This window comes from Venturia canescens, chromosome 3, assembly GCF_019457755.1.
Source record: "Venturia canescens isolate UGA chromosome 3, ASM1945775v1, whole genome shotgun sequence".
Classification (NCBI taxonomy): Eukaryota; Metazoa; Arthropoda; class Insecta; order Hymenoptera; family Ichneumonidae; genus Venturia; species Venturia canescens.
Window position 1 is genome coordinate 14,242,439 of NC_057423.1, and position 21,599 is coordinate 14,264,037.

At 39.7% G+C, this 21,599-nt stretch overlaps 3 protein-coding genes and 1 long non-coding RNA gene across 6 annotated transcripts in view; 2 read left to right on the forward strand and 2 right to left on the reverse strand.

Moving 5' to 3' along the window:
- Positions 1-8,524, reverse strand: part of eIF5B (eukaryotic translation initiation factor 5B) — a 53,020-nt gene extending 44,496 nt beyond the window's left edge. Inside the window, exons 1-11 of one of the 3 annotated variants that reach the window (XM_043415051.1) lie at positions 8,170-8,524; positions 6,476-7,206; positions 5,916-6,358; positions 5,655-5,844; positions 5,031-5,576; positions 4,416-4,918; positions 4,027-4,244; positions 3,756-3,958; positions 3,341-3,606; positions 3,164-3,245; positions 2,895-3,076 (exon numbers count right to left, since the gene is read on the reverse strand). In XM_043415051.1, the coding sequence (XP_043270986.1) occupies positions 2,895-3,076; positions 3,164-3,245; positions 3,341-3,606; positions 3,756-3,958; positions 4,027-4,244; positions 4,416-4,918; positions 5,031-5,576; positions 5,655-5,844; positions 5,916-6,358; positions 6,476-7,206; positions 8,170-8,216 (3,411 nt within the window). In that variant the 5' untranslated portion in view covers positions 8,217-8,524. Of the gene's footprint in view, positions 1-2,894; positions 3,077-3,163; positions 3,246-3,340; positions 3,607-3,755; positions 3,959-4,026; positions 4,245-4,415; positions 4,919-5,030; positions 5,577-5,654; positions 5,845-5,915; positions 6,362-6,475; positions 7,207-7,909; positions 7,993-8,169 lie in introns of those variants that run through there. The other 2 variants (XM_043415049.1, XM_043415050.1) reach the window with 2 other exon arrangements.
- A 391-nt stretch (positions 8,525-8,915) lies between these two features.
- Positions 8,916-13,440, forward strand: LOC122408344 (TWiK family of potassium channels protein 7). The gene is made up of 7 exons (XM_043415061.1): positions 8,916-9,292; positions 10,803-10,934; positions 11,755-11,947; positions 12,038-12,250; positions 12,432-12,581; positions 12,675-12,876; positions 13,120-13,440. Exons 1-7 carry the CDS (start codon positions 9,089-9,091, stop codon positions 13,307-13,309), a joined length of 1,284 nt encoding a protein of 427 aa, XP_043270996.1. The 5' UTR covers positions 8,916-9,088; the 3' UTR covers positions 13,310-13,440.
- On the reverse strand, positions 11,341-12,873 carry LOC122408350 (uncharacterized). Its single transcript, XR_006260463.1, has 2 exons — positions 12,733-12,873; positions 11,341-12,632 (listed from the first exon to the last, which is right to left on the reverse strand). It is a non-coding gene; the product is annotated as an uncharacterized lncRNA (long non-coding RNA).
- Positions 13,441-19,786: 6,346 nt separating the features above from the next.
- Positions 19,787-21,540, forward strand: LOC122408347 (perilipin-1-like). Its single transcript, XM_043415070.1, has 3 exons — positions 19,787-19,969; positions 20,370-20,752; positions 21,299-21,540. Exons 1-3 carry the CDS (start codon positions 19,916-19,918, stop codon positions 21,438-21,440), a joined length of 579 nt encoding a protein of 192 aa, XP_043271005.1. The 5' UTR covers positions 19,787-19,915; the 3' UTR covers positions 21,441-21,540.
- The last annotated feature ends 59 nt before the right edge of the window (positions 21,541-21,599 follow it).

Genomic DNA, 21,599 nt, shown 5'->3' on the forward strand with positions numbered 1-21,599 from the left:
ATGACTTTTTCCTCATTTTTTTCAGCGCATCTTATCGCGCACGCAAAACTCTCCTAATTTATTATCTTTTTAGTTGCTTTTGCTCAGCTTTGTGAATGAACGCAAAATGACTCGTACGTAAATAATTCGTATTTTTCTACACGTCCGAAGACAATTTATTCTCGGGAAACGTTACGATCGACGAGAGACGATCCTTTCAACAAAAGGAGGCTCTTTCGCTGGCGCTCGAATCGTGCGAACATCCTCTTTTTCCTTCGATTATCTTCGTCTCCGGTAAGAATGTTCGCGAGTACGATCTCGCGTATTGTGCGTTATGCTAATTCTACGCGTTTTTACACGACCGAGCCTACTTCAACGAGACCCAACAGAGAACTATTTTTATTGTTTTTTTTTCCAAGTACGCGCGTTGAGCGTAGCCCTCGAAAATCTCTCTCGATTTTTTTCAACATTTTAAAAAAAATTCGATCCACCGAAGAGGGAAACTCATTTTTTTTAACTTTCTACAAAATTTGTATTGGAAAATTTCATTCCTCAACCCGTCGCGTTAATTAAACATCAGAGATACTCAAATCTTTCGAAGAATTTGGAAGTTCCATTGGATCATTTTTTTTCGTTTCAGTAACTTGTGGAAAAAAACGTTTTTTCTCCAGTCCTGAGTCATTTATCCGGTCGACTGCTAATTCGGATCGTTCCACTACGAGATATTGTAGCTTCTTCGTCTCGACGGGAATGGAATAAAAAAAAAAGAAATTAAAGTTCTTCCGCCGAGGTTGGAAGCCTCGCTGGTGGCAAAACCGGACAGCGAAAATTTCGTCGGAGCTTCGATGATAATAATAGCAGTGGCATTAAAGGTTTTTTTTTCATCGCAGGACAAACTCATTTGCGAACCGATCGGAGGCACTTGCGCGATTCGAAGGCGGGATATTCTTTTTGGGAGGACGGTGTTGCGTGGCGTACTGGACACAGAAAAGAGAGATAAAAGAAAAAACAAGCAGGGGAGGCGGGGACAGAGAGAGAGAGAGAAAAAATGGGTAGAAGAATCGACGAAGAAGTGCGACGAGCGAGGAAACGATTGAATGGGCACCCGCGTGGGCGATCATTTCCCACACGTTTCAGACTCGACTTTTGCCGTCCCAGTACCGGTCCCGAAGAGCCCACAAACGCGCGACTCGTTCGACCCGACCGGAACCTTCAACGACCTTTTTTGGTATCCGAACCAATCGAGACAAGGAGAGAAAGAGAGAGAGAGAGAGAGAAAGAAGAAAAAGAAGCGAATGAAAGAAGGTTACATTCGCGAGGGCCATCCTGGTCGCTCACCAATACATAAATCTCATCGTATTCACAAAAGTGTTGAGCACACTGAGAAGCGATTCGCAGAATGGACCAAAATGGGGATAAATTCATTCGAACATTGCCGAACCGACGAAAAACTCTTTTTTTTCTTATTGACTCTTCTCTTTTTGCCCACTTCTTTTCACCAGGTTCGATGAAGCGTATTAGAGAGGAGAACAAGTGAACGAGGCACGACACACCTGGTCAAATCCTCCATCGATGAGAGGAGCGAAGGGGAGAGGGGAAGAAACGTCGCAGTCGCGACCGACCGGAAATGAGCGGTGCGTTTTACGAGCACGCTCGTATCGCCGGTGATTGCCTCGAGGCTGGCCATGCATCTCCAATTTTATGTTTATATCCTTTTCCTTTTTTTTTTATCTCCCTTCTCGACTATATTTTTTCTTCTCTTTCTCCTACCAAAAGTACACGGACACACAGGCGAAAATAATTTGGTTCCTTTCTTTTATTTCTCGAATTTCATCAATGAAAATTCACGAATATCGAAACCGAATGAAAAAATTCCACCCGAACTTCCCTCGACGCTCGAATTTTCAAAGTTTCCGGACAATCCGAGAAGAGGATGCAAAATCGAGCCTCCGAGCTTTTCTCACTTCCGGACGACAATCTCCCCCGTTTTCCCATTAAAATCGATTCGTCTCATAGGAAATAGCGTTCGTAAACTCGATACGTCTAAACTCGGTAGATCAATTATTTCCTACGATGTACAGACTTGTCCGCGGTCGCTCAAAAAGGAAGGCGTCGATTACGTGAGACCGTAGCAATCACGGTAACGATCCTCTAATTTTCGTCGTCTTCTCGTCCCTTACGAAAACCGGTTGCTCGTTTCTTCAAAGCTCTTTCAAATTCTAGCGATTACGGAATCCAGAATTTCTGTATTACGAATCAATAACGCCGGAGAGTGTCGGACGAATTCGCAGATCGTTGCAATCGTCGATGAAAATACGTTCGGGAAATGCGAGTTATAATAAAGATGGAACCATTCGTTGTGCGAGCCAGAGTTGAACACCCTCCGATTTCAGTGAATAAAACGAGAGAGAAAGAAAGAGACGGAGAACGGTGTGGATGACGAGCTCGGAGAACGGTGCGCGAGCAATGAGCCGTATCCTGCTAAACTGTTAAGAAGGAAGTGGTTCATTGCTGTTCGCTCCGTGTTGAACGGAGCGTTGGCAACTACGGCTCGCCCGGAGAGAGACAGAATCTTCGATTGTACGCTATTCAAACTTGCAAACGAAAATATGAAGAGCCCGAAAAACATGCGGATGAAACAGCGAGAAATGAGTTGAGAACATTTTCCAAATCTACATTTCTTGAAATAAAGCAGAAGAAATCACAGTAGCTCTTTCTAGAATGCTGTCAAACTTCGGGGAAACGAATTTTTTTGACGATGAAGAATGGGTGTGTGTGTTCGTGTGTGTGTGTGTGTGTGTGTGTGGGGGGGGGGGGGGAGGTTATACTTTAAATTGCTCGTCGTTGAGTGGAGAAATGTTTTTCAAAGTGTAAAACTGGATTGATTTGTATGTGGATGGTGAAATGGAACTCACCGGAATTTTGTTACTCTTCAAAAAGTCGAGTAGAGCCTCGAGAGCTCCGAGAGTTGAAGCTTGAACGAAAACACCACGTTCAGCAAGTTTTATATTGCCTAGGGCTTTGCTCAATTCTTTAGCAGTTTCTTCTTTCAAGACTTCGACTTCGTCAGGTTTTTGGGCTACTTGAAGGTTGAGACCTGATGGATAAAATGGAGATGAAAATTGAGGTGCGAAAAGTCGAAAAAGGGTGATTTTTTAAATATAGGAAAAAACGATCGACTGACCAGCAATTGCTTTCTCAAGATCCTTCGCTGCTATTTTGACTCCTTGTGCTGCCCGGAGCTGACGATGCTCGATGTAGGCGCTCTAAATTTCATGGAGAAGAAGAGCTACGTTGAAAAAATGTTTTGGACGTTGAAAAAGTGAGGGAAATGATCCAAAACGAAAGGCCTTCGTCTCACCTTTACTCTGAGCTCTTTGAGAGGCTGAGGAACGAGAAGTGACCGAATTTGTGTTACTATGGGACCGTCCGTACCCGCGACGATCATCGTGTCACCCTCTCGAAGAGTTCCATTCACCAGAATGCAATCGATCGTTGTGCCAAGACCAGGAAGCGCTTTGACCTCGAGAACCGTCGCCTGGAGCTCCTCGCTGAACATCAATCGCTTCGCCAAAGGCCCCTGACAAGCGTCGACTATCAACGCCAAAAGATTTCCCATTCCCTCACCTGTTGGATCGATTCGTCCCAACATTTATATCTCAATTCATAATTTAGTCACATATTTTTCGAAAGATCTTGGACGACGACGAAGAGGATTCGCGTCCATACTTTTCCACGTCTTTGGCTCTCTGTTATTCCTTTTAGAAGACTCTTACCAGTTATGGCGCTGGTCGGTACGAGCGAAACGTAACTCCTCGGATCAGGGTTCTCGTAGAAAAGCGCTGCATTCAGACCCTGCTCCGCAAACTGCACGATCGTGTCCTTGGAACGTTTCTCGAATTCTCGTTGAGTATTGATCGCCTGAGCCTTGATAATGTCCTGAACGTCTTTACGATTCATCGTTTGCCAATCGTATAGCCTGCAGACGCAAAAAACAGTTTAATTCAATTCCTTTGCGAATCTGTGCCAATAAATTTCTCTACGAACCTGTCAATTTTATTCAAAGCCACGACGAACGGACATTTTTTAGCTTTTAGTAGGTTTATACTTTCTATCGTTTGAGGTTCTAAACCGTGCATTATATCGACGACGAGAATCGCTATGTCGCACAGCGACGAACCACGATTTCTCAAATTACTGAATGACTCGTGACCAGGTGTGTCTATGATCAATAGGCCGGGTATTCTGAACTCTTTCTCAGCGAACTGCAACAGTTTACATAATTTCACATTTTGAGAATTGCGACTAAGATTAATTCTGTCCGTGGTGCCGTTTACCACTTTTCAGTCAGGAATTTTTCGATTATCGAGAAAAAAGGTTAAAAAGTCTCAATTAAAAAATAGTACATTGTAAGCGACGGATAAAAGTCAATTTACCCCTCTGACATGTCTCGCCGAATCCTGAATGGCTTCGATCGGAACATTCGTCGCACCGATTTGTTGAGTGATTCCACCAGCTTCACCGTCCTGAACATTAGTTCTTCTCAATTTATCCAAAATTTTAGTTTTTCCCGTATCTACATGACCAAGCACACAGACAACTGCAGCCCTGAGAACATCCAAAGTTCTATTCTTTTCTGCTTCTATACGCCGATTCATTATGCGTTGCCTTGCTTTTTCTTTTTTGCGCTCCGCATCAGTCATTTTGTCCTCGGGACTACTTTCCTCCTCTTCCTCCTCTTCCTCATCATCATCTTCCTCATCTTCGTCTTCATCATCCTCGCTTCCTTCCTCAGAATCTGAATCGCCAGTTCCCGACTCGGAATCACTCTCGGAACATTCCTTCTTCTCGTCCGCCTTTTCTTCATTATTCCGCTTCTTCTTCGAACCTTCTTTTTCTACCTTCATTTCTGAACCTTTCGGTCTTTCATCCGATTTTTCTGAAATTTGATGGAAAAAGTTATACGCTGGAAACTATTTTTAAGATCGAGAAACGAAAAAACATCGGTTTAGATTATTCTCCATCTTTATTCAAAGTTCAATTATTTTTACCCTCTTCAGGTTCTCCCTCGCTCGTATCAACGTCCCAAGAGTCCTTAACTTCTTCTTCTTTTTTAGGCTCCTGTTCGGCTGTGGGTTGTTGATCAACGATTTCAACTTGAACGCAATCAGTCTTCTCTTCGTCGTTGGACTTTTTATCATCTTTTTCCTCGATGCTGGGACGTTGTTTCATTTTGTTGGGTCTTATCCGTGTGCCCAACGAGGGTCGACCCTTCTTTTTTTCTCCAGGCGCTGGGAGATCTAGTCCTTGAGCCTTCAATGCTTCCAACATTGCTTGTGCTCTCGCACGATCTTGCTTTTGCTTCGTCGTCAAAAGTTTGCCTTCAGCTTTCAATCGCTCTTTTCTTTGCTTTTCCTTCAACTTTTTCTTCTCTTTTCTCTCCTGTTCGAGTTGCAACTGCTCCAGACGAGCTTTTTCTCGAGCTTCTTCTAAAGCTATCCTCTCCTCTTCCTCTCGTCGTAATCGCTCCTCATCCTCTTTTGCCTTTTTCAAAGCTTCTTGCATAGCAGCTACTATTTTTCGTCCAGGTCCTTTCACTACGTTTTGAATTTAAGAAAATGATGTTAAATAAGATTTTACTTTGGGAAATGTCAACTCTCCTGGGGTTTTCTTACTTTTCTCTTTGGGCTCTTCTTTTGCAGCGCCTTTTTTCTTTTTCTTCTTGGTATCCTCTCCAGCTTCGCCATCAACTTCGCCTTCAACTGATTCTTGGGCCTTGACAACTGGTTGCTCTACCTTGTCGATTTTTATCTCGGTCGAGTCTCCTTTTGTTGTGTCATTGCTTTCGGGTTTTTTGCCGGTTTCCTAACAACATATTTATTATCAACACGTCCCTATGTTCAAGCGAAAGATAAGATGAAAACAAAATTGCTTACTGCTTTTTTCTGTGCCAATTTTTTCTGCTTCTCACGTTCCTTCTTCTCCTTTTTTTTCTGAGCAGCGGTCTTAACAGTTCTTCCATCTTGATCAACCTCCTCTTCGTTCTTGTCATTTGTTTCTATCTCTTTTTTCTTATTACTTTTTTCCTCCGATTTTTCTTCTTCCGGCTCTATCGGCGCAGCTGCTTTGGATTCTACTTTTTTGCCCGAGTATTCCATCTCCAATTCTGCCAGGACTTTTTCGATATCCTCCTCACTGTCATTGCGCTTCTTTTTCCCTTTTTTGCCTTTCTTGCCTTGAGGTTCTTGAGGTTTCGATCCCTTGATTCTTTCCACACTTACAGCCTTTTCTGATTCATCTTCGCTCATTGGCTGCTCCTCAGGCTCGTCGTCGTTGTCGTCATCGATTTCCAACAACGCGAAGCCCCCTCTTGCAGGTGCTGCTAAAAAATTATTCATGTTATGAACCAAAATACATTCATTCCCTCCTCTTTCGTTATCTTTTTCGGTCTCTAGATTTTTATCATTTCTGAATTTTTCTTTAGTTAAAAACTCACCTTTGGGAGCATTTTTTTTGCTGACTTTGATTTTTGAAACGCTGCTCATATCTTCTTCCGACTCTGAAGCTTTTCTTCCTTTTTTTCCTTTTCCTTTACCTCTTTGGGGTTGTTCGTCTTCAGATTCATCATCATCATCGTCAGAAACATTCTTTCTACCTTTTTTGCCTTTACTATTTTTGATACCTTTGGACTTTGCAACAAAATCATCATCATCGTCGGATGCAGCTCGATTTTTTTGTCCCTTCTGGGATTTTTGTCCTTTGGGTCTAGGAGCTTCGCCCTCAGAATCATCCTCCGAGTCTGCTGTTTTCCTGTTTTTTTTCTTATTCTTTTTCTGATTCTTTGGAACTTTCTCTTCAGAACGCTCATCAGAGCCAGAACCTTCAGAACCCAGATCTAAAGCAGCAAATCCTTTTTTACCTTGATTCTTTTTACCTTTGGATTTGGCTTTGGATCTTTCATTCTCTGATTCTGCATCAGACTCATCATCTTCTAAATTTTTTTTTCCTTTTGTTTTTGATCGCAGCGAAACTGAATCATCATCCGAATCAGCCTGACCTCCTCTTTTGGACTTCTTCTTTCCAGCCTTATTCTTTTCCACTTTGAGCTCCTGGAGCTCATCGGCCAAGTCATCAACATCATCCCCTTTTTTATTTTTCTTTTTATCCTTCATTTTGCTTTTTGTAGACTCTATTGTGCTTTGCTCTTCTACATCTATGTCGCTCTCTCTGAAATTTGTTGTAAAAATATAAGATATGTTTAGCTGTATGGAAAAATATTTTCTTCTGTCCTCCGGGCCGAAAGTGGCAACTTTCGGCCCGCTGCACGGGCCAAAATTGCTGCATTCCGCCTACGTCGGACAGAAAAATCATATACATACCTCGGGCAGGAAAAAATAAAGCCTCAGACCACATGCCTCGGCTTTGCCTCGGCTGACATTTACATGTGATCTGAGACTTTCCTTATTTTCCTGCCCTAGGTGTGTAATATACTATTGTACTCGACCATATTCTTTCTGTCATTGAAAAGAAAAACAAAATGAAGGGATAAAAACATTTTATGTTAGAGAGAAATTGGAATTATTTATCTGCCGGTATGGGGTTTAAAGTTGAACAAATATTGATTTTTACTTTGAAGAATGACAAAAAGCAACATGATCAAATCATGCAATGATAAAAATGAGTCAACATTATAATATTGGCAAGGCTGCTGTTGACCAAGTCAAGGCTGCAATTCAACAATCAATTCGTGTCTAGAACTGATGGATACACTTCAGAAAAACTGCACTGACAAGTTTTTTTTGTTTATCGATACTCTTTGAAGTTAAAACACTCAACATTTGATTATTTGCACAAATTAGGAAAAATTTGAAAAAAAAAAAAATTTTGAACACTTATCGATCATTTCGAGAGAATAATATTTGACAATTACGAAAAATCGAAGGAGAGCTCGGAGGTTAACATCGTGAAAGTGGACATAACCTAAAAGGTATAATGGCAGTAGACGTATTGCATCATCGTAAAGAAAATGAAAATTGGCTCGTCCAAGTTATTACGTCAGAGATAAAACTTGGCTTTTAAAGTCAAAAATATATCACAAACGATATACAAATACGGAAGATTGATGAGGTAAAATACCACACGGAGTGTGTGGCACAGAGTAAACCATCTGTCCAAAAAATTCCAACTCACATATCGTCATCCTTGCCAGAACGTTTTCCTTTTTTCGCTTTACCCATTTTTCAGGATATATTTCCGTTTTTCACCGAGTTTTATCACTGTTTCTTGTCAAACTTTCACCAACGTTAAAAATCTGCCACATGAGAGTCAAAGAGGTTTTGTAAAGAAAAAAATTGACGGCAGGCACCGGTTTTTACACTCTTTCTCTTTCTTTTGGAGAAGGAAATATCGGATTGCCCGAAGTTTGCAGCAGTCGTGGAACTTTTCATATGGAAATCCGCCGCGCACGAAGTTCAAAGCAATACATAATCGACAAAATTTTAAAAACCGAGAAAAAACCATTCAATTTTTTTATCCATGTTCCCGAACTCTTGTCGGAATTACGAAAAAAAAATATCAATAACAACAAAAACCACGTGGCATCAACATTCTTCTGCTCATTTTCACTGCTAACCTGCTCACTTCAGATGCTTCAGATCATTCAACTCGAGGACTACCGGCCAAATTGAGAACGAAAAGGAAAACTAGTTTGAAAATATATGTGCTTCCTCTGCATAAGATTTGATTATAAGATCTCTTTTTTTTCTCCATAAAAGCCTGATTCAAGTCAACTATAATGCTCATCGATATACGCAGACCCGAAAATATATTACCAGCTTCTCGAGCTTTTCGAACGTGTCATGTTACAGCAACCGGGTGGCCAACGTGGGTGATATTTATACGCAGCTATATACACTTTTTTTGCAGTCGTACGAGAAGTCTCGTAGAGGACGGGCATGTAACAACGATTTGTTAGAGTTCATTCGTTTGTTTCATTACTTCGCTTGTTTGTTCCTTTTTGCACGGAAAAAAATGTTGCACCATATTTGAATCAAAAGTTATCATCATCGATCATTTCTTTTTTCTATATTTTATTAAGAGTTTAAACAATATGACGATTAACGATAAAGTCCGGTTCGCCCGCCGAGAATGCAACGGTGTTTCGATCGAAGCTATCGACGATGAAACAACGTCGAAGAATCGTGTTGTTGAAAACATTTTATTCGATGAGAAAACACTGAAAAAAATGAAAACTATGGTCGGACCGGTTCGTCTTCTATTGGGTCTCATGTTTTACACAGTTATCGGCGGTTTGGTGAGCTAAAAAAAAAACGGAGTAAACGTTTCGTGATGAAATAATACACAAACGCGGACGTGCGCCCTCCCACTCGCACTTTCTTTCGGACTATTTTTGTATTCCATGAGTTTATCCAGATGAGTTATCGAAGGTTGTTCTAACAATTTGATTTTATTTTTTTTTCAACTCTTGCGAAATTCTCAAAGGCTATCTTCAGCAAAAACATTTTAAAAGTGGAAAAATTATGCCAAGTATTCATGCAGAAGTCGCAACCTTGTTTATTATAGTATTTTTTATATTTCCCCCTCTAATTATTTATTCTGTTTATTTAAAAAAATATAATCATATCAATTCAATCAAACCAAGTACTAATGTTTGTTTTAATTTTTTTTTCTTTAAAAATCTTGAAAAAAATTCAAGCTTTTGAACAAATACTTGGCGTGCATGGTTTTTCAAAATTAACCCAAGTAAACCATGCAAATTGGAAGAAATTTGAATTCAATTACATACATAGGTACATGTGTCTACGATTTTTTAAATTGAAGGACTAAATAGTATACCGATTAAAATGGGTTTGTTACTTTTGCTTGGATAATCAAATTTCTACTTATATTTTAAGGAAGCTTTTTTTATCACAATAATAAATTTATTGAACTTCTATAAAAATGATTTCGGTTACATTCGTTTTTACTATTTTGATGACTTTTATTTTTCTGAATTGAGTGTTCATTTTAATGGAATATATAACTATTGAAACAGTGTCCAATTCGAAAAATTTTCAAGAAATCGAGTCGAGCAAAAAAATATCGACAAATGTCAAAGATGGTTTGAATTCCAAGCTGTCATTTTGACGGGACGAATGAACGTTGTTTTTCCTAATGAATTTAGCCCCACAATGGTCGTGTTTCAAGTACCAATCGGAATCGCGGAAAAGCGATGACAATGAATATAGCTAATTCACGCATCACAAGCTTACTTTATAAAAAGGGATAAAGCAGCTCCCCGAAGTCGCTGCTGGCACGCAGGCCTATGTTTATTCACCGAAATTATTTTGAACACTCATTAGTTTGAAAAGCCACGCACGCCAAGTTTTTGTTCAAAATCATGAATTTTTTTTCTAAATTTTTAATCCAGCAACTTCGCTCTCTCTTCAATAATTTAATACCAGCAATAAAAAATTTGAATAATTATTCATTTATTAATACGCATGAAATATCATTGGTACATATAGTGTTTACGAAATTTTCGTCATTTAAAAAGCATACGAAAAAAGTTGATGCGATCCCAGGAATAGAATGGCCCGGTTCATCAGCCTCGGATCGTTGATATTTTCGGACAACACTGGCGAACAACTGCGTGCGATGTTGCATTCGAATTCTTGTAAATCAACGTAGCAGAAAATATCAATATTAATGCGAGCGATTGTAGCTATAGTGCGAGTCGAATCTCCAAAATACTTGAGATATTATCGAAATCGTATTATTCACATGGAGACTGAAAAAAATGGAAATGTTATTGTAACCATCAGGTGTTCCGGGAATTAGAGCTCCCCTCAGAGCTGGAACGGTTGAGACATCTTCGAGCTTCTCTTTACGATCGAAGACACCGATTCGTCAGTAGAATCCTTAACAACACGGATGTACTGAATCTCGAAAGTCTGGTGAGAATAACTGAAAGGGAAAACATTCAGAAATAATAGGACGAATTGAAACTGTAAAAAAAATCGATGGTAGCGTCAAAAAACAGTAGATTTCCTCGCTAATTGATTCATTGATATTTGCTTGATTTTCATTCATTTTGGATATTGATACACTGAGAGAAACATCGCGTTGATTCAATAGCATCGTTCTTGGTCAAAATGAATCGAAAACTAGGGATTCAAGAGACGCGATAACGATTGTTAAATGTACAGCGTTGATTACGGCTCAGACTTTGTCTAAATGCTTCAAGGTGACGTTTAAAAGTGCTTCGATTGACCTTGATCAAAGTACTAAAAAAATCAAAAATATGGTTATCTTTGTAACGGTAAAAATCACGGAAATAATCTTCGGAAAAATTTGAAAAAATTTCGTTTCGTATCCTTTAATATGAACAACAAGTGTGCCAAATTTCAGATTTCTATCGTCATTATTATGGGAGGCAGATAATAATTAAGTAACAAGTTTGATAAATACACGTGTTTTGCATTTAAAACTTCAACTCTTCGGTGGCACCTGTTTAAATTCTCCTAGCGCATTCAAATTTGGTCCACATTATTTTTTTTTGATGTTGATGATGTTTTCGCGAAGAAATTTGCAAAAAGAAGTGTATTGCGGCCACCCTGATGACTGCGTAAGGGTTAAATTCATCAATTTTTCGGATCTTGATCCACTCCGCGTAGCAACGTCTTGTTGTTGTAACGTTTCGGTCGTGTGTCCCACTCTGCCCTGATCTCTCTGTCTCTCTTAGTATCATTTGCTACAGCGACTCTTTAATGGCAGATGAAATACGAATTGCGAGCCTACGAGCATGTAGTGAAAGAAGCTACGCAAGGCGGTCTTTTTGCTGGTATCCTCGACGACTTGGACACCCTGAGCTACGAAAATGGAACTGGCCCTTTGGCTGCCATCACTACTGAACGCTGGAGCGTTATACAAGCTGTTTTTTTCGCCAGCACAGTTCTTACCACTATAGGTGACCGAGTTTGTCTTTCAACTCTACTTGTCGAGCAAGGGTTCCATTGAATATATCACGAAAATATCTTCATATCTATGATTTTTTTAGGATACGGGAATATTGTGCCAACAACCAGTTGGGGCAGGCTCTTTTGCATCGTATTCGCCTTCGGTGGAATTCCCTTGACTCTTACCGTGATCGCTGATTGGGGTAAGCTATTCGCTGAAGCTGTGAGCTCCATCGCCTCGCGAATAAGCTCCAAACTTCCGGACGCAGCGACTTCCTGGGTACCCAGTAATCATGCTGGCAGACGATCCTTGGGTAAACTTTTTATCACACTCCTTGACACTATACCTTCAGCGTCATTTGAATTCAAAATATTTTTCATCGGACAAAAAGAGTTTTCGTGAAACCGTTGGAAAGCTAATTTGTGCTGCTGATGAGGCTGAGTAAATATAACGCAATCATTTTTGTCTCTAATCTGAACAAAATGCACTTGCAGGGGCTTTTGCTGCGGCTCTTCTCCTCTTCCTCTACTTGGCCTGCGGTGCCGGAATGTTCATGCTGTGGGAAGACGATTGGGGATTTTTCGAAGGATTTTACTTCTGCTTCGTGACAATGACAACTATTGGTTTTGGCGATCTCGTGCCCAGTAAGCCGTTAATTCCATTTTTCTTCTTCTTCTTCTTCTTCTTCTTCTTCTCTGTAAATCTCACATCGATTCACGTGATCGTTTCGACTACAGAAAAACCAAAATACATGCTGCTCTGTACGCTGTACATTCTGATTGGTCTCGCCCTCACCGGAACGATAATAGAACTCGTGAGACGACGATACGCCCAATCCTGGCGAAGACTTCAAGCCCTCAGTGGTCCGTTGGCTGAAAGCCTCCGGAGGTTGGGTGAACATGCTGGGGGAGATATGTCTGCCTTCCATTCAGATCTGAGGTCAGTTTTCTTCCTTTTTCAATCCTTCGATTGTAAAAATTCGAAAAATTTCTAGTCAATTCAACTGGAATCTAATTGAGCACTCTATCTGGTCATGTTGAGCACTAGAGCATGGCAAGAATCTTCTGAAAGGATAAAGTTGCGTTACTGAACAAATTTTGCTTCTCTTGAACGTCGTCTTATCGAAGTTTAAGGTCAACGAACCACCTCCTCTCCTCGTAAATTCTTCCTACTTGATTATAGGAAAGTTCTCACCGTTGTCTCGATGCCGCGTCTCAAAAGGACCCTCAGTGGACGCACTCAAGTAAAAGACACCGAATGGGAAAAAGCTGTTGAAGCCGTTTTACGAGACATTGCGTCTGCATCTTCGTCCTCCTCGTCCACCACCAGCCGACCAGTCGTGCAGATTGTCATTTACGAATCGAGCGTCTGAAATTCAGTGCCAGTTACTTGAGCTGTAGTGGATCTATCGATCTATCAAATACTAAGAAAGGACAGAAGAGGCTTTTATTCCTGTAAAGAATACAAAAATTAGACTCCCAGAATACACTCTGGCTATTAGTACACGTTTGGCAATAATTACTTATCACTTATATAATAATACAATTTTTCTTTCTATTTATCGTCGTATTTGAGGGAAAAATTTTCACTTATATTTTGTTCATCTATTCTAGAGGGCTGTATTTCAGTCGTTTAATTTCCAAAAGTATATACGAGTTAATAGCATTATTCCTGCATACTTTGACGTGTGTAACTAATAACTGTGATCCGAAGTTTACCCATCATCGCTAACAGAGTGCAAATATGTATAGTTGAATAAGTTGAATCTGAGTTTCCCGCCCTGAGGGATTAGCCCGTCAAGGAAAAAGTTTGAATTGGGGCTCGAGACTTGGGACTTGAGTGAACAGGTGATACCCAAATAAAGTCCTAAATCGGACCGTTTATTCTCGCTTGGTTTCAAATTCGGTTCAAATAACCTCAAAAGATCTATTTGAGACTCAAAGTCCTAAAGTTGAATTTTTGACGTCACATCCACAGTCCTAATGGAGCGAATAAAAACTCTTTTTGAATTGAAATTTAGGCCTTTCTTGGCCAGTTGAATTTCGAGTCCCAATTGGAACATTCCGCATTTCACGGTCCGCGGCTCAGTGAAGTAATTTGAACAAGCAGATAACCTCCACCAAATAAAATCTTTCGCTCGTTTTCTCCAATATTTATCCAACTTCAAACTCAGCTGATCCTGTGCCGAAAGTGTGTTACGTCCCCGTAGAAGATTTTGAATTGGCAGGGGGTATATGCAACACGGTATTGACTCTTCTTTTGGGTCAAGACACTCAAGTTCTTTACCCGGGGACGAGAGCCACGTCGATTGAGTATGGGAGCGCAAGAATGATATTTCCTTTTTGCGAGTTAGGTTGATTTAGACCCCGATGGCATGCAGATGATGAACCCTCTGGGGGGTGACGATGTGGTTTGTTTGAATAAAAGAGTACTCACAGGGTTTTTCCTTGCTGGGTTAATTGATGTTACTCTTTATTGGAAGGTACTGGTTGTTCCCTCTTATATTTGCTTTACAATGGTCCGGGTTGAAGCGTCGTCGTAGGTTTCGAGCAGTTACAAATGCTCGCTCCGAGATAGGTTACAATATTTATAATTATATTTGTTGGAATTTCCGCTTTGGTTGAGTCTGAGATATTGAGTGAGATTACTTCTCGAAATTTTCTAAGTTCAACTTTGAACAAGAGCCGATGAAAATTCTGACTAAGTCCTTTTCTTTAATTATTCGCGGGCGTGGTAACAAAGACTTCTTGAGACAACTGATTGGATCTTTCTTTTTATCTGCGCTTCCTCTCTGCGCTTTTTCACTGCCTTTTGGGCACTTGCCCCCCGTTTTATAGGGTTTCCCCCATCTACTTCTTTTCTTCTGATTGGTTCGCTAAAATATGGCGTGATTTCTGCGTCTTGAGGGATGAGCTTTGGAGGTTCTGGGTCGCGCATGTGACCTATTTGCCCATAGCCAATGGTTGCAGATAATGAAAGGAGGGGATACCCGTGGCTTTCTTGCATATGAGTTCAACAACAGTTTTATGTCTTTTCTGGCGCGTGTTTCGGCGCATATTCTTGACCGCAATACACGTCTCTTGGTGAGTCTATCCGTGTGGCGCGTGTCATAGTGAAGCTGGGTGAGTGTATCCGTGTGGCGTGTATCTCTTAGTATGATGAGCTGGGTGAGTGTATACTAACGGTGTACAGTGATTTTATCAAGTTGGGCAGCCACTTTTGCCTTGCCTTGATAATTTTTATGCGTTGATATGATATTTGTTTTTAAAAAGGGAGACTTATTTTTCTGTGTACTACATTTTCTCTTACTTTGTATCTAATAGGTTTTTCATTAGGTCAGGGGTTACTAATCATGATGTAACAAGTGTATTGAAAAACTTGAACTGAGTTTAAACGGCGTAAGAAAAAACGACCACTTTGGGTCTTGTGAAGCGTGCCTTAATACCAGCAGTAGTACCCACAAGTTCTGAGAAATAGTAGCATTGCATAATGAGTTCTTCTCAAAGCAGCCATTTCAAGTCCCGAAAGAAGTCAGTAGCCATATTAGTATTATTTGTCATTGAACGGGCATGAGTATTTCCGGCACTTTCGGTTCAATTTCCACGTTCTGAGTCTGCATATAATAGAAACAAATGAATAAAAAGACCTTACTTGTGCAACCATACCAATCCACGGTCTTTGCAATTCCCTGACACCTTGAGGATCACGAGTTATTGATATCTCCATATTGACAGATTTAGCACTACATAAACGAACATCGGAAAATCACAATCTTCACGACATAACGCGGCTTCCCACTGGCTTCTGTATAAGACCTGTACATAACCGTGTGGTCAGTAAAAAAGGACCAGAACCAGGTAACTAGACCAATCACAACCAGCCAAAGAAGAAGAAACTAATGAAGCGAGTCCATAGTCCGTGGACGAACTCCGACAAATCCAACAGAACCGTTTAGCTTCAAATTAGTTATGATCTCTTTAATACTGATATAGACATCGTATTTCGGACATCAGTATCTTGAGATACAAGCAAATTGAATCCCATTAATCTTGAAGTAATCCTAAATAAGGAATTGAGAATTTAAAAAGTAACATATACATAAAGGAAGAGTATCGATCGAAATTGATAATATTGAATGATCGAATGAATGGCAATTAACGTAAAAGTATCTATAAAACTGCTCTTGAAAAATAACGTGTTCTCATCTAGTTCGTACTTTACGTACACGTAGAGTACGGGTTCGCGAGAGAAAGAATTGTTTGAAAACCGCACGGGTCAACCTGCTTTAAAGAGTATCAAGAGACTCGGTAGAGAGTCTCGGGGCAAGTACATTGACAGCCCTGTCGTCTGCTGGCCTAAGGCTCTCGCCGAGACTATACTTTCTCTGAATAAAACGATTCGCGGTGGTGAGGGTAAAATTGGCATGTGATTTTCTTTAATTACGAGGCTCATGAGTTATGTACGGCTTGAAAAATTGAACTTTCAGCTAATTAATAAATTCTCTTTCGATTGCGCCCAAAATCATCATGATCGGTGTCGTAATTGCTGAGAAAAAACTTTCCACGGTATACATATTTGGTAAAAAACGAAGGAACCATTGAAACGCACTGGGTGAATCGGGTGAATATTAATTGGTCAAATCGCATAAGAAAAGTTGATTTTTCAACCGCATCCGGATCGCACTGTGATTCGAGTTCGAACACCATTTGGATAGTTCGGCCGCGACTCGTCATATCTCGAGCAGATTTCGGATATTGTAAGCCCAAAATCATATACAATTGTTACATCATGATCAGCACCCTTTGACTTAATAAATTTCTAAGCCCCAACGACAGTAACCTAACAATCGACGAAATAAACCAGATACAAAATAAAAGAAAATGTAATACACCAAAATAGGCCTTCCATAAAACCAAATACCATATCAAGTCATAAAAATTATCAGATCAAGGGGAAAGAGTTGGCCTAACGCGATAACACTAGAGTCACTACACACTACTACTATAGGTCCCCCTTGCGCAGCCTTCGAAGCAACTGAGTCATACGCGCTGCGCGCATCACCCAAACCTTAGGGCAATCCTTATCACACAGTGTGGCACGCGCATAGCAAGACTAAAATTATGAACAAGAGACAAAAGGATGATTTCTGTGAAAAGTCATAAAAATGGCATTACTAAAGCCACGAGTATCTTCTTTTCAAGGTCCGCATAATAAGTCAACCTTGGAAACTCTTAGCTCACCCCTCAAGGCATAGAAGTCACGCGAGCCGATGTAGCGAACCAATCAGAAGAACAAGTTGCAGATGGGAGAAAACTTATAAAATGGGACACTCGGACGCTGGAAAGGCAGTGTCTTCGTCGAAATCTTTTACACCGTTACTATGCCCGACTAATTTGCGAAAAGAACAAAGGAAAAGGACTTAGTCAGAATTTCGATTAATTCTTTACTGAAATTGGGACATAGAAAGTTTTAAGAAATAAACTCAAGTTAATCTCACTGTATTAGACACAAACCAAAGCGGATTTCCAAATATTATCAAGCAATTAACCAAATAAAATAATAATTATTTTTAATCTAACTCGGCGCGAGCATTTGTAATTGCTCTAAACCTACGACGACGCTTCGAACTCGGACCATTGTAACGGAACTCAAGAGGGAACAATCAGCACCTTCTAATAAAGAATCACAACAAGTAGCCTAGAAAGAGAAATCTAGTGAGTACTCTTTTATTCAAACCAAATCTCCTCATTTCACCTCAAAAGGGGCTTATCTGCATGCCTTCGGGGTCTAAATCAACCTAACTCACAAAAAGAAACATCATTTTTGCGCACCCATACTCAACAGACGTGGCTCTCGTCCCTGGGTAAAGGACTTGAGTGTCTTGACCCGAAAGAAGAGTCAATACCGTGTCGCGTACCCCCCTTACTAATCCAAAATCTTCTACGGGGACGTAACACAATTTCATATTCCTTTCGCAGGACCGTATTTTTTAGTGTCGCAAACTAGGGCACTCGAAATTTGGAACGATTTTTAACCTCTGAGAAGTCGCTGTTATATGGGAAAAGCTTCTGCTTCTGCCATTTTTCCAACTTCTATCGTTGATATCTTTTTTTAAACATTCGATAACCCTTTATTTTTATCGTTGCTCTGGATTCCTTACATTTTTTTCTATCCGTGAGACAGTTTGTATCAGGAATTTAGAGTTATTCAGTGTACGAATTATTCAATAGAAATGTGGTGATGACGGATTCTCCATAAGCTCCCGTAGAAATTTTACGATTTTTAACATTTTAATTCTTCATTAAATGATCGATAACCTGACCTGAAATTTCGCGAATCTATTTGGATGCAGTTGTACTTTACTGTAAATTAAAATCAATTTTTTTTAAGGATTTCGGGTTCGTGTAAGGAATACCTTAAGGTAATTCTATCGCTTCAGTCTAGTCATACCACTGCTAATAGTTAAGACTTATAGTAATTAATATTATTGACATATGGAAAAAAATTATTTCTTATAAGTAAAATTTTCCATATGTAATCCTTTAAGAGGATGGATCAGTCGGTATATCGCAACCGTGAGTGCGAGAGAGATAGCTGCAAATTTCGAAATCGAAATTCTTTGACACAGTTTAACCGATTAAAAAAAGGCTCTGTCAGTCGATTTTTGCCATCGTTCTGCGTAGGCTGACAGAGCCTTTTTTTAATCGGTCAAACTGTGTCAGAGAATTTCAATTTCGAAAATTCCAAGTGAGGTTAGTCGACTGATCCATACTCTTTAAATGAATGTTCGTATTGAATTATAAAAATTAAAAAAAACAACGGTTCTCTCAGTCTTTTTCTACTCGACCACTCGTGAGTGTTTAACCTCTTTTCTGCTGATCTGTCAAATTGAGGTTAGGACTACACTCAGCTGATGCCTTACTGTCATGTCTCTTATAGCGAGTCGTAGGAAATCCAATGCCGGAAGTTCAAATTAAACTTAATATTCCGTAAAAAATAAGCCGATAAGGGCAACTTTTTTTGGTAGTATTAGATTACTACAATTGTTAAGTATATGAATTGCAGTTGTTTTTCCGGAATTTTATGGATTTCTAGGCAAATATACTCTTTTGTAGCAACCGGAAGTTAGGTTTTTGTATGCTGTTTTGAAATTCCTTCACGAAAACCACCAATTTTAATAATTAATTTCTCTGAAATTAGATCGATAACCGCGCGACCCTGAAATTTGACACAGCCCTTTATTAAAGGTTTAAGTACAGCATAATTTTTTTTTTTAATCTTATGAACTAAGCCTGGCAATAGAATTACCTTAACGGGGTTATTATTACTAAATCTTAGTAAGTAGTAATATCATACCAACTCCCAATCCCAATATCCCAAATAACCGTGATGACAGAACGGTAGAACACTGCACTCTCCTTGACATAGTATGGACGGACCGCGGCCTAACGGTGAACGTCAAAGGCCAATTGATTCGGAACTATTCTCATGTAAAAATTTTAGTCAACGGTCATTATCTGAAATATCACTACCACACTTCTTACCTGTATTTCGAGAACGAAATATTTTTTCGTGAAACAGGAAGTGTAACGTACAAATATTTTGAAAATTTTCCAAGCTATGAACTGCGAGAGCTGATTATAATTGATCAAAACAAAATACAATGCGAGAAATTAGTGAACCAGAAATATTTTTCAATATTCTGTGATGAAAATATAAAAGAATATTTTCAACGTTCCAAAAACTTTTGCGCATACGAGACTCTGTTGAGTCTCATGATATTTGAATATACTCCTCCGAGACGCTACGATTCTTCGGCGATGCAAAAAACTGCCGCGCGACCGCAGCGGCTAGACTTAAGAACACGAGTCCGAATTTAGCTCATCGGCAGGGCCACGAGAGGTACGAAAATTCGGGTTTATCGCGATTGCTCGGAATTCAGGTGTCATTTCTCGTCGATTCTAAAAGGCTCGAGAACATGAAAAAATCTGGCGAGTCCACGCAGGATGTCAGCAACGTTACGTCAACGATCGTACGCATCGCTTATCGCGTGTGTATAAAACAAATAAAAAAAAAAACAAAGACACAGCTCGACTTGACTTTGAGTGAACTTGACTTTGAAGTATTTCCAAATATAACCTCCAATCGTAAATATATGTTGACACTTGATCATATTACAACACTTCACGTTTAGAGTTCACTAAATAAGCAAGCGAACTGGATTATGAATCAACCCTGCAAGTATACCCTGGGTTCTCGTCAGACCCAGGCCACTCCGATGAATTTAATTATTTTCATAAATTTGTTTGAGCTGCTATATATTAAACGAGAAAAACATCACGAGTATGACACTTTTTGGGTCTCTCAAATCTAACGGTATATTATCAGAGTGAGCGTTAAACTTCATCAAAAATTATTGTTACTATTCACAGCAATCGCAGGAAATATCCGGCTTCGATGATCCCAACGACTCGAAAAAACCGGAGAAGGAAGATTCAACCGAATTTGTCTGTACTCAACGTCTAGCGAATTTGCCAATTGTTGCAAGTATCAATTCTAGTATTAGCGAAGCTTATACGAGTGTTAAACAGTCTCATCCTACTGTCGAAAAGATATTTGAAACGACCAAAGAAGGGCTTGGCGAAGGAGCGAAAATCGCTGCTCCCGTAACCTCCAAAATCGGATCTACTCTCAAAGGACCGCTCAAAACTATCGACGGTGTTATATGCGACGGTCTCGATTACCTTGAGGATAATGTACCGGCGGTTAAACTACCGCCGGCCAAAATGTACGACAATGTACAAGAATACGTCAGGTATTTCGCTTTTTTTGTAACACAAAAATCACACGCAGTATTATATAGTTATAACAAAAATCATCACCTCTGAAAACGCGGCGCAAAACTAGAAAACTTTTCAACCCGAGAATTGCATGAGACTCGAAACTTATACGTACAGCCTTGCGCAAAAGTATTATGCACCCTGTGGCGTTTGACCTACACATGCACATACGCAAGAGTCGCCCGTTGACAAAATAAAATCATAACCAATTTTGATGAATTTCATTATACACTGAACAATTCCTGCCCCGTGAGGTCAGTTTTGCCCGAAATTCTCGGGAAAAAAACATATTTTTATAGCGAGGTGGGGTCTGTTAAAAACCACGAGGTTTTTAAATATTTTTCGTGAGAATAAGACAGCTTTGTTTTATTATTTTCTATTTTCACCACAATTTTTCCACATTTTTTTTCCAATACTTTTTTGTATCACACCATTTATTTGGTGTCGCAAGGCTGAATATATATATTAACGTTTGCAAAAACTCATTACATTTTTTTCATCTTCTACGCTTGTACGCCCAGAAATGTTTCAGAAAACATTAAAACACACTCAAACGCCTTGTACGCCGATCTCAAACGCAAATTGGAAGAGTTGACGAAATCTATTGAGGAAGAGCCAAAAAATTCTGAGCGTCGTTCGGAGGATTCCAAACCTGGGAAATGATCGCTGACGATTTTTTTTTGTTATTTTTCTGCATCTATATATGTATATTTTTATATACATATGCATGATTCTCCCCGAATAAATATACATAGAGATTATATACCTTTGTAACAATTTATCAATTTGTAATAAATTCCAACAAGAGTAACCGCTGCACGT